At 38.7% G+C, this 15,284-nt stretch overlaps 1 protein-coding gene across 1 annotated transcript in view; it reads left to right on the top strand.

Annotated features, from left to right (window-relative positions):
- The first annotated feature begins 10,332 nt into the window (after window positions 1–10,332).
- Window positions 10,333–15,284, top strand: part of RGS5 (regulator of G protein signaling 5) — a 51,872-nt gene continuing 46,920 nt past the window's right edge. Inside the window, exon 1 of the mRNA XM_007191067.2 lies at window positions 10,333–10,453. Within this exon, the coding sequence (XP_007191129.1) occupies window positions 10,410–10,453 (44 nt within the window). The 5' untranslated portion in view covers window positions 10,333–10,409. The remainder of the gene's footprint in view (window positions 10,454–15,284) is intronic.

The following is a 15,284-nucleotide window of genomic DNA, read 5'->3' as shown; positions in this document are numbered from 1 at the left end:
AGTTTTACTTCTTCTTTTCCGATTTGGATTCCTTTTATTTCTTTTTCTTTTTTGATTGCTGTGGCTAAAACTTCCAAAACTATGTTGAATAATAGCGGTGAGAGTGGACAACCTTGTCTCGTTCCTGATCTTAGTGCAAATGGTTTCAATTTTTCACCATTGAGAATAATGTTGGCTGTGGGGTTGTCATATATGGCCTTTAGTATGTTGAGGTAAGTTCCCTCTATGCCTACTTTGTGGAGGGTTTTTATCATAAATGGATGTTGAATTTTGTCAAAAGCTTTTTCTGCATTTACTGAGATGATCATATGGTTTTTCTCCTTCAATTTGTTAATATGGTTTATCATATTGATTGATTTGTGTATATTGAAGAATCCTTGCATTCCTGGGATAAACCCCACTTGATCATAGTGTATGATCCTTTTAATGGGCTGTTGGATTCTGTTCGCCAGTAATTTGTTGAGGATTTTTGCATCTATGTTCATCAGTGATATTGGTCTGTAGTTTTCTTTTTTTGTAACATCTTTCTCTGGTTTAGGTATCAGGGTGATGGTGGCCTTGTAGAATGAGTTTGGGAGTGTTCCTCCCTCTGCTATATTTTGGAAGAGTTTGATAAGGATAGGTGTTAGCTCTTCTCTAAATGTTTTATAGACTTCGCCTGTGAAGCCATCTGGTCCTGGGTTTTTGTTTGTTGGAAGATTTTTAATCACAGTTTCAATTTCACTGCTTGTGATTGGTCTGTTTATATGTTCTATTTCTTCCTGGTTCAGTTTCGGAAGGTTGTGCTTTTCTAAGAATTTGTCCATTTCTTCCAGGTTGTCTGTTTTACTGGCATATAGTTGCTTGTAGTAATCTCTCACAATCCTTTGTATTTCTGCAGTGTCAGTTGTTACTTCTCCTTTTTCATTTCTAATTCTGTTCATATGAGTCTTCTCCCTTTTTTTCTTGATGAGTCTGGCTAATGGTTTGTCAATTTTGTTTATCTTCTCAAAGAACCAGCTTCTAGTTTTATTGATCTTTGCTATTGTTTTCTTTATTTCTTTTTCATTTATTTCTGATCTGATCTTTATGATTTCTTTCCTTCTGCTAACTTTGGGGGATTTTTGTTCTTCTTACTCTAATTGCTTTAGGTGTAATGTTAGGTTGTTTATTTGAGATGTTTCTTGTTTCTTAAGGTAGGATTTTATTGCTATAAACTTCCCTCTTAGAACTGCTTTTGATGCATCCCATAGGTTTTAGGTCATCATGTTTCCATTGTCATTTGTTTCTAGGTATTTTTTGAATTCCTCTTTGATTTCTTCAAAGTGATCCCTTGATTATTTAGTAGTGCATTGTTGAGCCTCCATGGGTTTGTATTTTTTACAGTTTTTTTCCTGTAATTGATATCTAGTCTCATAGCATTGTGGTCAGAAATGATACTTGATACAATTTCAATTTTCTTAAATTTACCAAGGCTTGATTTGTGAACCAAGATATGATCTATCTTGGAGAATGTTCCTTGAGCACTTGAGAAGAAAGTGTATTTGTTATTTTTGGATGGAATGTCCTATAAATATCAATTAAATCCCTCTTGTTTGATGTGTCATTTAAAGCCTGTGTTTCCTTATTTATTTTCATTTTGGATGATCTGTCCATTGGTGAAAGTGGGGTGTTAATGTCTCCTACTATTATTGTGGTACTGTCAATTTCCCCTTTTATGGCTGTTAGCATTTTCCTTATGTATTGAGGTGCTCCTTTGTTGGGTGAATAAATATTTACAATTGTTATATCTTCTTCTTGGATTGCTCCCTTGATCATTATGTAATGTCCTTCTTTGTCTCTTATAATTGTCTTTATTTTAAAGTCTATTTTGTCTGATTTGAGAATTGCTACTCCAGCTTTCTTTTGATTTCTATTTGCATGGAATATCTTTTTCCATCCCCTCACTTTCAGTCAGTATGTGTCCCTAGGTCTGAAGTGGGTCTCTTGTAGACAGCATATATATGGGTCTTGTTTTTGTATCCAATCTGTCAGTCTGTGTTTTTTGGTTGTAGCATTTAATCCATTTACATTTAAGGAAATTATCAATACGTATGTTCCTATTAACATTTTCTTAATTGTTTTGGGTTTGTTATTGTGCGTCTTTTCCTTCTCTTGTGTTTCCTGCCTAGAGACGTTCCTTTAGCATTTGTTGTAATACTGGTTTGGTGGTGCTGAATTCTCTTAGCTTTTGCTTGTCTGTAAAGATTTTAATTTCTCCATCAAATCTGAATGAGATCCTTGCTGGGTAGAGTAATCTTGGTTATATATTTTTCCTTTTCATCACTTTAAATATGTCCTGCCACTCCCTTGTGGCTTGCAGAGTTTCTGCTGAGAAATCAGCTTTAACCTTATGGGGATTTCCTTTTATGCTATTTGTTGCTTTTCCCTTGCTGCTCTTAATATTTTTTCATTGTATTTAATTTTTGATAGTTTGTTAATATGAGTCTTGGCGAGTTTCTCCTTGGATTTATCCTCTATGGGACTCTCTGCTTCCTGGACTTGATTGACTCTTTTCTTTTCCCATGTTAGGGAAGTTTTCAACTCTAATCTCTTCAAATATTTTCTCAGTCCCTTTCTTTTTCTCTTCTTCTTCTGGGACCCCTATAATTTGAATGTTAGTGCATTCAATGTTGTCCCAGAGGTCTCTGAGACTGTCCTCAATTCTTCTCATTCTTTTCTATTTATTCTGCTCAGCAGTAGTTATTTCCACTATTTTATCTTCCAGGTCACTTATCCCTTCTTCTGCCTCAGTTGTTCTGCTATTGATTCCTTCTAGAGAATTTTTAATTTCATTTATTGTGTTGTTCATCATTGTTTGTTTGCTCTTTAGTTCTTCTAGTTCCTTGTTAAATGTTTCTTGTGTTTCCTCCATTCTACTTTCAAGATTTTGGATCATCTTTACTATCATTACTCTGAATTATTTTTCAGGTAGACTGCCTATTTCCTCTTCATTTGTTTGGTCTGGGGGGTTTTTACTTTGCTCCTCCATCTGCTGTGTATTTTTCTGTCTCCTCATTTTGCTTAAATTACTGCATTTGGGGTCTCCTTTTTGCACACTGCAGGTTCATAGTTTCTGTTGTTTTTGGTGTCTCTGCCAGTGGGTAAGTTTCATTCAGTGGGTTGTGTAGGCTTCCTGGTGGAGGGGACTTGTGCCTGTGTTCTGGTGAGTGGGGCTGGATCTTGTCTTTCTGGTGGGCAGGTCCCCCTCCGGTGGTGTGTTTGGGGATGTCTGTGACCTTATTATGATTTTAGGCAGCCTCTCTGATAATGGGTGCGGCTGTGTTCCTGTCTTGCTAGTTGTTCGGCATGGGGTGTCCAGCACTGGAACTTGCTGGTCGTTGAGTGGAGCTGGGTCTTAGTGTTGAGATGGAGATCTCTGGGAGAGCTTTCACCATTTGATATTACATGGAGCCAAGAGGTCTCTGGTGGACCAATTTCCTGAACTCAGCTCTCCCACCTCAGGGGCTCAGGCCTGACACCCAGCTGGAGTACAAAGTCCCTGTTTCCACATGGCTCAGAAGAAAAGGGAGGAAAAAAAGAAATAAAGAAAGAAAAGTAAAATAAAATAAAATAAAGTTATTAAAATAAAATTTTTAAAAAATATTATTTAAAAAATTAAAAAGTAATTTAAAAAAGAAAGAAAGAAGAGAGCAATGAATCCAAAAAGAAATCTACCAATGATAACAAGTGCTAAAAATTATACTAAAAAAAAAAAAAAATTGACAGACAGAACCCTAGGACAAATGGTGAAAGCAAAGCTATACAGACAAAGTCACACAAAGAAGCATACACATACACATTCACAAAAAGAGAAAAAGGAAAAAAAAATATAAAAAAAAGGAAGAGAGCAACCCAATCAATAAACAAATCTACCAGTGATAATAAGCTCTAAATACTAAACTAATATAAACCTAAAACCAGAAACAAATTAGATATAGAAAGCAAACCCGAAGTCTACAGTTGCTCTCAAAGTCCACTGCCTCAATTTTGGGATGATTCATTGTCTATTCAGGTATTCTAGAGATGCAGGGTACATCAAGTTGATTGTGGAGATTTAATCCGCTGCTCCTGAGGCTGCTGGGAGAAATTTCCCTTTCTCTTCTTTGTTTGCACAGCTCCCGGGGTTCAGCTTTGGATTTGGCCCCACCTCTGTAGGTCGGTCACCCTCTGGCTTCTGTTCCCCACCCAGACAAGAGGGGGTTAAAGGAGTCACTGATTAGGGGGCTTTGGATCACTCAGGCTGGGGGGAGGGAGGGGTACGGAATGCAGGGTGAGCCTGCGGCGGCAGAGGCCAGTGTAATGTTGCATCAGCCTGAGGCGCATCATGTTCTCTCCCGGGGAAGTTGTCCCTGGATCACGGGACCCTGGCAGTGGCGGGCTGCACAGGCTCCCAGGAGGGGAGGTGTGGATAGTGACCTGTGCTTGCACACAGGATTCTTGGTGGCTGCAGCAGCAGCCTTAGTGTTTCATGCTCGACTCTGGTGTCCGTGCTGATAGCTGTGGCTCGCGACCATCTCTGGAGCTTGTTTAGGTGGTGCTCTGAATCCCCTCTCCTCGCACACCCCGCAACAATTGTCTCTTGCCTCTCTGGCAGGTCCCGGACTCCCTCCCAGCTAGCTGTGGTGCACTAGCCCCCTCCAGGCTGTGTTCTCGCAGCCAACCCAGTCCTCTCCCTGGGGTCTCACCTCCGAAGCCCGAGCCTCAGTTCCCAGTCCCCACCCGTCCTGGTGGGTGAGCAGACAAGCCTCTTGGGCTGGTGAGTGCTGGTCGGCACTGAACTTCTGTGCGGGAATCTCTCCGCTTTGCCCTCTGCACCCCTGTTGCTGCACTCTCCTCTGTGACTCTGAAGCTTCCTCCCTGCTACCCCCGTCTCTGCCAATGAAGGGGCTTCCTAGTGTGTGCAAACTTTTCCTCCTTCACACTCCCTCCCAGAGGTGCAGGTCCCATCCCTATTCTTTTGTCTCTGTTTTTTTTTTTTTTCTTTTGCCCTACCCAGGTACGTAGGGATTTTCTTGCCTTTTGGGAGGTCTGAGGTCTTCTGCCAGCGTTCAGTAGATGCTCTGTAGGAGTTGTTCCACATGTAGGTGTATTTCTGATGTATTTGTGGGGAGGAAGGTGACCTCCACGTCTTATTCCTCTGTCATCTTGAAGGCCCCCCCCTCCTGTTTCTTATTTAACCTGTTGTTATCTGGCTTATCAGATTTTATTGGTCTCCTTTAACTCTAACCTATTGCCTATACAACAATCAATAATCTAATTCTACCTTGTTTTCTTCCCCCTTTTCCCATTTTTAGTTTTATTTTTTATATAAAGAATTATTGCACATCAATACTGAAAAGCCAAACAGCAAAATAGTAAGATTGTTTAATAAATGAGAATATACAACAAATGGAAGAAAAGAACAGCTATGGCCAATGCAAATATGAACAGAAGTTCGAATTCATCAGTAGTCAGAAAGTCAAAAATCAAAATGATATTTTTTTGCCTGGCAGTGGCAAAAATTAAAGCCTGGCAAATGTTGTGTATTGGTGAAAATGAGAAGAAAATGATGCAGTCATACATTTCTGTTGGGGGGATCTACATTGGTCTGACCATTTTATAATTTTGTAGTATTATATCTCATGATCTAGCAATTGCGCTTTATGAAATACTTTGTAGATAAACTGCTCCAGAAGACATAAACAGTGACATTAATTGAAGTACTTTCGTGAGAAGTGAAAAATGGGGAATGACCTAAATGTTCAACAGCTGGTCTGTAGACAAATGCAATTATATATGCATATGATAAATTCTCTCCACCAATTAAAAAAGACACACCAGAGGTAGAGCATAGGCTCCACACTTGCAGTGTTAATATCAATGCTTTTTAACTCTCAACAAGTTCATCTTTATTTAAAAGATCAAAGTGCTCCCTCATTTTTAAAATGATAACTACACCACTTATCTCATGGTTTTATTGTGAACATTAAATATACAAATGTATGAAGAGTGTTTTTAAAAGTTCCTGGTTCATAGAAAATGTTCCATAAGTGTTAGCTAACACTGCATCCTAAAAACAAAAACCAAGAATGTATAATTTTAAATAAAAAATTAAGATGGAGATTATATTACCATATATATAAATCAAAACATAAATTATTACTATATACTTTTTATGAATCCAATGTATGTGAAGGCATTAAAAAAATGATCTGAAAGAAAACCACATACCAAAGTATTCATAGGGATTGTGTGTGTGAAAATGGGGGAAAAATGGAAATAGGAATGGTCTTTTAAAAGTTTAGCTCTATCTATCGCTGCTTAATTTAAAGGAAAAAAAAAAAAAAAAAAAAAAAGCCTGGAAGCAAATATCACAACTTGTTGACAGTGTTGACTTCTGGGTGGTGGAACTGAAAATTGAACTTGTATATAATTTTAAAAATTTATCAGAAAGAAAGAAAGCAATCAAGCAACATGTAAAGTGTGCTCCTAGCTGGCCTAAGGGTGGAACTCGGCAGCAATAAGGGAGATGAATCAGTGGGTGAGAGATGCCTCTTCACCGTCCACCACACATCCCAGAGGTCACCAGCTTGGACATTCTCCTTGTGGTGCCGCCACTGGCTGTAAAATGTGTCTCAATAAATGTGTTGCTAATAATAGCTAAATAAATCAATACATGATTTAGCTAAGAAAATGAATTAGAAATGAAACAGAGCAGTTGTGTGTGGGGAGAGAGGTGTGTGGGCAGGAGACCCTTTCATCTGATGAAAACTTTCAATTACTCCCACCATTTCCATCTCCTCAGCTAATTCCTGTCCCCTGTATTATCTAGCATTTGGGTCTGAACCCCTGTGGGGTTATTCCTGCAAGGCAAATGGATACCTTTTGTTTGGAGTGTTCTCTGAATTCTTTCCCTTGTTTCTTTAGTTACCACTCCTAACCATCTTTCCTCCTCTGATAAAGAGATTGAAACCACTCAGAATGTGATGGCCTGTCTCCCTTTCTCTGTGTTATTATAGCTTTATACCTTTTTCATACATTTACTATCATTTTGAGAGGTGTTCAGGAGGGAGAGGAGAAAAAAAAAAATGTTTGTTTTAAAAAGAATTACAAAGTTATTTTACAGAGTGTGATGATTATTTTTTTTTAACATCTTTATTGGAGTATAATTGCTTTACATTGTTGTGTTAGTTTCTGCTGTATAACAAAGTGAACAGCTATAAGCATACATATATCCCCATATCCCCTCCTTCTTGTGTCTCCCTCCCACTCTCTCTATCCCACCCCTCTAGGTGGTCACAAAGCACGGAGCTGATCTCCCTGTGCTATGCGGCTGCTTCCCACTAGCTCTCTATTTTACATTTGGTAGTGTATATATGTCAGTGCCACTATCTCACTTCTTCCCAGTTTACCCTTCCCTCTCCCCATGTCCTCAAGTCCATTCTCTACATCTGCCTCTTTATTCCTGTCCTACCCCTAGGTTCTTCAGAACCTTTTTTTTTTTTTAGATTCCATATATATGTGTTAGGATACGGTATTTGTTTTTCTCTTTCTGACTTACTTCACTCTGTATGACAGACTCTAGGTCCATCCACCTCACTACAAATAACTTGATTTCATTTCTTTATATGGCTGAGTAATATTCCATTGTATATATGTGTCACTTTAACTTTTATTGGAGTATAGTTGATTTACAATATTGTTTTAGTTTCTACCATACAGAAAAGTGAATCAGTTATACATATACATAATCTACTCTTTTTTAGATTCTTTTCCCATATAGGTCCTTATAGGGTATTGAGTAGAGTTCCCTGTGCTATACAGTAGGTCCTTATTAGTTATCTATTTTATATATAGTAGTGTATATATGTCAATCCCAGTCTCCCAATTTATCCATCCCCTCCCCTTTCTCCCCTGGTAGCCATAACTTTGTTTTCTACATCTGTGACTCTATTTCTGTTTTGTAGGTAAGTTCATTTGTATGTGATGGTTAATTTTATGTGTCAAGTTGATTGGACCACCAGGCACCCAGATATTTGGTCAAGCATTATTCTGGGTGTGTCTTTGAGGGTGTTTCTGGATGAGATTAACATTTGAATCAGAAGACTAAGTGAACCTGATTGCCCTCCCTAACATGGGTGAGCCTCACCCAATCCGTTGAAGGTCTGAGTACAATATAAAGGCAGAGGAAGGGACAATTCATCCTTTCTTCCTGATTGTCTTTGCTGGGACATGGATCTTCTCCTGTCTTCAGACTGGAACTTATACCATCGGTTCTGCTTCTCAGGCCTTTGGACTAGGACCACAGACCATTGGCTCTCCTGAGTCTTCAGCTTGCTGACTGCATATCTTGGGACTTCTCAGCCTCCATAATCATGTGAGCCATTTCCTTATAATAAATCTCTGCCAATTTCTCTGTAGAACCCTAATACAATGAGCAAGCTCTTTTATATGCCCTCTGGTTATCTCATCCTTACGATGTTTTTAAAACAAATATATGCTGGATTAATATTTATTTCTATTGAAGTTTGCTTTTTTTTTTCTTTTTCATTTTGCGTTCTAGTCCATCATTTACTATGATTGATATAATTTTGATTTTTGAATAGTCCACCCATCACATGAACTCTCCTGGGATAGTCAGAAACCTGCTTTGATCCCCAGCCCTGGGCAAGGCATCACTCTCCAATGTTCTACATTAATTTGGGGTTTTTTTTTCCATATTATTCTCTCTTCAAGGCCCCTTGGGTATCAAACAGTAATTTAGGCTCTGGCTCCAAGGAGTCTTCTCTGCTTGTTTTACACATATTCCCACTATGAGACTCAATAGTCAACAACAGGGTTTATATCTCTATGAACACTGAGTGTTCCGTCACTCAGATTAATTGGTTTTCTGGCTTTAAGTAACCAGTAACAGCAGAACTTGGACAGTTGCATTTAGTTCAAGCAATCTTTATAAATGTTTATGTGCCTGATGTTGTATGAAGTGCTTGGGGTACAGAGGTGAATACAACAGTGTTCCTTACTTTAAAAAATGTATGGTATAGAGCTATAGCTTTCAAGCCTTTTTGATTATGATTTATAGTTAGAAATACAGTTTATCTAATGACCCTCTTCACACATATATATGGATAATTAAAGTAAAAATTTCGGAAAAAAAATGCCTAACTTTCTTCATGCAATGCAATTGGATATTTTCCTATTATCTTCTATTTATTTAATTTAAAGCACGAGGTCATAATACACTATATTGACTTTACAGTTCCTGATCAACAGTTAAAACAGCTTAAAACAAATAATTTCAGATAACAGGGAACATTATGAGCATCATATTTAATTCCAAATTTAGAGCTTTACTTACAGATTATGTGATGCTCTTTATTTTTAGCTGGGATTCATGCCTACCCCTTAGGCATTTGCATTTACATATTAATTTATCAGCCCCTTGGGTCCTGACAGGATGAAACACAAATAAAATAAATTTTGGTGAAAATAATCCTTGAATGGTGGGAAGCAGGAAAATGTTGAAGGGGAAGGCATGACAAACCTAGCTAAGGATGAGTGAGTTGATGGGGGTGGTGCTCCAAAGAATTACCTAACCTAGTCATCAAAGTAAAGATCAATCAGAATACCACTTACAGAATTAGGGGAACTTGGGGGGTAAAATCTAGTAGATAGAATCATGTAAGGTATTTTGTCTCTTTCATCACTCAGCTCAGGGGTTATTGCCTCCAAGAAAAATCTTCCCTTGTGGTGCTTGAAAACACAACATCCTGGACCTGCCTCTATTGCTCACTTATATCGTACTGATATGATGTTTGGGGATCTTGAGAGCAGAGAGTACCTTCTTCTTTGAATTCCTAGCAGCCAGCTGAGTGCCTGGCACATGCTAGGGACTCATGTACATGTCCCCTGGACTTCTCTAATACTGTTTCCTCCACTGTGAAACAAAGTTGGGCTATATGATCTGCAAAGGCCCTTACAGTCCTAACAATCTATGACTTTGACATATCTGAAGTAGCCCAAGGCACTCTGCTTCATAACAAAGCCCACATCTCTGCTGTGGTTGGTTCAAAATTATGAGTTAAAACATGAATGATTTGTGCACAGTTTAGGGACTACCCTTGCCCTGGCAGAGTAAGTGTTCTGATAAGAGCAGTTGAAAGCCTAATGCAGCAGCGCCTGCAGAAAAGATTCCAGCCTCCACCTCCCACACAACTGCTGCTGTTCTCCAGCCTGCAATTTCCTCTAAGGCTCTGGATTGGTCCACAGAGTGACAGAGGGCTGGGAAAGAGCCTCTATATATTCCTCAGAGAAAAAGGCAGTCCCAGACGGTTTTGAAGTTTTCAAAAAGACTTACTCTGCTGATAAGGACTTGTGCTCAAAGCTGAGGACCTAAGCCACTTGCCAAAATGTGCAAAGGACTTGCAGCCTTGCCCCACTCATGCCTGGAAAGGTGAGTTATTTTGACTTAAGAGGTGGAGATAAGGAGAATCTTCACTCAGGGGAGGATACCAGAGGCAATAGAGGGCCACTGTAGTTTGTGGCAAAACAGGTGGTTGATTGTAGACTGGGAATTGCCTCCTCTCTGTTAATGGCAAGGTTTTGAAAGATCTGAGCTAGCAGACTGATACAATATGAGATATATCATACACCATTTATATCCAGAACATCATTTCCTCTGAGGAGATGCCTATTTTATAAGCACTTGTTCAGACTCAGAAGTGTATGGTTAAGAGCATGGATTCCAACATCAAACGGCCTGGGCTTGAATCCTGGCTCCATTACTTACTATTTGTGTGGTGTTGGACAATTTATTTAAATTCTGTATCTCAGTTTCCTTACTGGTAAAAATGGATCTACTAAGTATCTTCCTCACTAGCTGGTTATGAGGATTGAATTACTGTATGTGAAACGCTCAGAACACTGTCTGGCACATATGAGAAATGTGTAAATGTTAACCTTTATTAATGTACATGGACTAGGAAAGGAAGACTGAAATTTGCAATGAGGCAGAGAGGACTTCTCATTGTTCTTTGTGTCTGGATACCATCAGATAGAAGGAGCTGGATTGCTGGACAGAAGACAGCTCTTGGGACATAGAGATTATTTATTAGCCAGCATTGTTTTTTAGATACAGAGGAGCACCTTTGAGGCTCTGTGGTTGTCTTCAGACTGGACAATGTTCTGGAGGGAATCCTAAGTATCTAGACTAAGTAAACAGGAGGAGAACAGACATCTGACTTGTTAGGAAATTTAACCCAGCAATCCTACCTGATGCAGAGAATTAGGGATATTTCTCCTCTTCTTATTTCTTAAGAATGAATTTGATTAAATTTTGTTTGATCCTACATTATTTAAAGGAAATAAAGGTGATCCTTGTACAGCCTAACTTCATCCCTAAAGGCACTGTCAATGTTTGCCTAAGAAGGTTGTGTTGTTCAATGGATCTGTACTTCTGTCTCTTACAAGTTCAGGTTTTCTTTTAGATGACTTCGACCCTAGAAATAATCTCAAAATGATTTTTAAAGAGATAACATCCTAGCAAAGGAATTTGTCTCCAACAATACTGTCTAGTGACTGGAAATAAAGACCTCTCTCACTTTGTGCTGTCAAAAGCACAGATTATTTTTAAAAGATGTATATATTTTTTTAAAAAGTAAAGTAGGACTTAAGTAACTAGACTAGGACTAGATTGTAACTAGGTGGGCAATACTGGCCATTGGACCATCCTCAGGGGGGAAGACAGGTTTCAGTGCTGGATACTGTTTATCAGCCTATCTCTCCCTCTAGAGAAAGCTTGAGAAACAGGGGGAATACAGGGGTGAAAGGCAATTCCTTGAACATGACGATGCATAATTTTTTCCTTTTCCATTTTTGCAACTCTGAGAATTGCAGATTTGACTTTTACAACAATTTTAACACGTCTTTAGCCCACTTATTGTTTGAATCATGTACTGTCATGTAATGGGTAAATCTTACCTTGTTAATTGGTGAACTATTGCCTCAGAATGATTGCAACATCGGTCTGCCAGTCATTTTGTGATCCTATGACCCACTGCTTGGCATTTAGTGAAAAAGCAATAAATGTTTGTTGAAAGTTTGGCATTGTTACTAATATTGCCCGATTTGTTTTTGTAAATATGCATAATGTTTACTGAGGCACATGGATTGCACATTTCTTTCATTGATTCCTATAACTGTTTCATATCTGATTCACTAATTCACTACCAACATGGTTATTGATTCACTTTACAAATCTTTTAATTCACAGTAAATTCTTCTGCTCCAGGATATAACTAATGTTCACATAGTATATTATAGACTGACCAAGGAGCAAGCTTTTTTGCATAGATTGCCTGAAACTTTTAAGGCATATGGTAGAATCCTGTGATTATTGTGTCCTATTACATTTTTCTTTTCATGATCTGTTACCATTGCAAATATAGTCATATTTCCAATGACTGTAATGAGTGATTTGGAGAAGTGGAATTGTAGAGCTAGGGAGCTGTTAGCACACACTCATGGAAAGAACCTAAAACTGTCTACTCTAAGGGAAAAATGATACTTGAATAAATCCTTCCAAACCTGCCTTCCTTGGCTCTATTCATAGTGGAAAGAATACTGGTTATGGAGTAAAGAACAGACTTAGTTTTGTCATTAACTAATTTGTGTCCACGAGCAAGTGATTTCACTGTCCTGGGATTTTATTTTCTTATTTAGTAAATGAATGTTGGATTAGCTGTTCTCTAACATCCTTTCCAATCATAACATAGTTTAAATAAAGTGAAATACACCTGGTTTCAGTGACTAGCAAGAGATGCAAGTAAAGGAAAATTTTTCCTAATTTATTTCTCTCTAAAAGTTTGGGAGTCAATTAATGAAAATCGTCAAGAATTCAACCCTGTGTTGAAATCATTGCTGTGGCAGAAGCAATCTACTCAGTGAGAATCTGACTTCCAAGAAAGCAACATTTACTTAATGTAAGAGGAGCTTTGGAAAATAGTCCTTTCTCAATGTTTACGGAAGCATTAAGCCAGAGTCAACTTTGACGTATTTGTAGAAACTATTCTTTTACTATTTATTTACATTTTTAAGACTATTGCTCATTAAAACTCAAAGTTGACCCCACATTTTTTATATATTTAAAGAGACCAATAACCCAAATATTTGGGCAATAAATGGCCACCACCCCACAATTTTTACCTTCTAGCCTATTGAAACCTGTGCTGTATGGGTGGGAATCTTAGAGAGTCAATGGAAAAGGAAAGAGTTGAGTCAATTGAAAGTCTTATTTTTACCAGTGATTTTCCGCTATGAGTTTTAGGCTTCTTTAAAAAAATTCATTTTATTTTAAGTGTCTTGAATTTCTCTGAACAAGTTTAATTTTTTTAAAAAAATTATTTATTTATTTATGGCTGTGTTGGGTCTTCGTTTCTGTGCAAGGGCTTTTCTCTAGTTGCGGCAAGTGGGGGCCACTCTTCACCGCGGTGCGCGGGCCTCTCACTAGCGCGGCCTCTCTTCTTGCGGAGCACAGGCTCCAGAGGCGCAGGCTCAGCAACTGTGGCTCACGGGCCTAGTCGCTCTGCGGCATGTGGGATCTTCCCAGACCAGGGCTCGAACCCGTGTCCCCTGCATTGGCAGGCAGACTCCCAACCACTGCGCCACCAGGGAAGCCCCAACAAGTTTAATTTTTAAAGTAAATATTGCTCTTTGGAAATAGATGGAAGTCTTCTGAAATAAAAAGTGTTATCATTGTGATTCCCCCAAAGTTGTCACCATTATATAAAGCAACCAGTGTGATTATTATTGTTTTTGTCCATCGGGGTTGACCACTCCTGATACCAAATTTACAGTCTCTACTAAACTAAAAAAGCGGAGTAAAGGAGTAATGAAGACAGCTACTGGCAAAGAATTTTCCCTGGGCTGTTAATAAAGTGTCACAAACTCTTCTATAGATATCTGACCTACATCTGATTTCTGTTTAAGATTATAAAGGCTGCTAGTTGTGGAATGTGTTTAATCCATAGTTCACACAGGGGCTTCTGGCCACCTCAAGTGTGTGGCAATGCTGGGAATTTCAGGAGCTATAGAAAGTAAATAGGGAAAGTGTTGTTTTGTTTTGTTGTTTATTATCATTTTACTAAACATTCAATTTTTCCCCATCTTCTTCAATTTATGTGGGTCTAAGTATGGACAATTTAGAGTAGAAAAGTACCTAATCAACTAATCTTGTAAGGTTGTCAAGCCACACAGAAGCAACAAACAGAGTGGGTCAAGGCTCCTGAGTCCACAGGATTAAGTAAATACAGCTTTTTCCAAAGGCATGAGCATATCCTTGGACCAATTATAGAGAAAAGATAAGCACCTAGTGAATTAAAGACTGTAGCAATGAACTTGAATAAATGATAAATGAATCAGAATGGACACAGGATCATCAAAGAAGCCTAAAGAGATAGTAGGGTTTGGGATCATGCTTTCTGGGAACAAGTATGAATTTGAAGCTTGCTATTGCTGATAGAGAGTCTTGTAACATAATTGCAAATATTTCAGTGAAACCCTGCAATCTTAAGGAAGTGAATAAACTATTTAACAAAATAGCGAGGGGATGTCCCTAAGAAAAACTTTGTTTCAATTCTTACTGATGAAACAATTTCTATTGTTTCTCTGGATTGCCTTTCAAACCTCCATACTTGCCTTAGGCATAAGGGTGAAAGACCTCTCAGGGAAATTTCAGTCCAGGTAAGGAGATAAATAAGAAGAAAGTAGCCCTCTGTGTTGAGATCCACTATAGAGGAATAAATGCACCAAGTGCTAAGAAGCACAAAAGTGGGGGGAATGGGTGGGGAGCTCATAGAGCTTTGGGTTGTTATGGAAAACTGTAAGAAGTCACAGGGGATGATGCCTAAGGTTTATGAACTAAGCCTGAAAGGACTGAGGAGTTGGTCAGGTCCAGAGAGGAAGAGGAGAGAGAAGGAAGTCATCCCAGGCCAAGGGGCACGTCTGCATGTGCAAAGGCTGGGAGGTGAGAGGGCATTGATGTTATGACATCTTTGTGCAGTCTGTATTGTCTCTCTCATGAAAGCAAGGAGGGAACTTTGGATTTCCAGCCACAGTTAACCTCCCATGCACCTCGTCCTGCATACTGTTTCCTTGGAACTTGTCCAGTGCCCATCCACTCCAACTGTGAGGACTGAAAAGATCTGTTCACGAAAAAGATCTTCCCCCCTTTTGCCTAAAGACTTCAGTTACTAAAAAGACAATCTGTACTTGGCACGTAGTAGGCA

Source organism: Balaenoptera acutorostrata, chromosome 1, assembly GCF_949987535.1.
Source record: "Balaenoptera acutorostrata chromosome 1, mBalAcu1.1, whole genome shotgun sequence".
NCBI lineage: Eukaryota > Metazoa > Chordata > Mammalia > Artiodactyla > Balaenopteridae > Balaenoptera > Balaenoptera acutorostrata.
The sequence above is the reverse complement of the archived record's forward strand: the minus strand, read 5'-3'. Positions and strand labels throughout refer to the sequence as shown.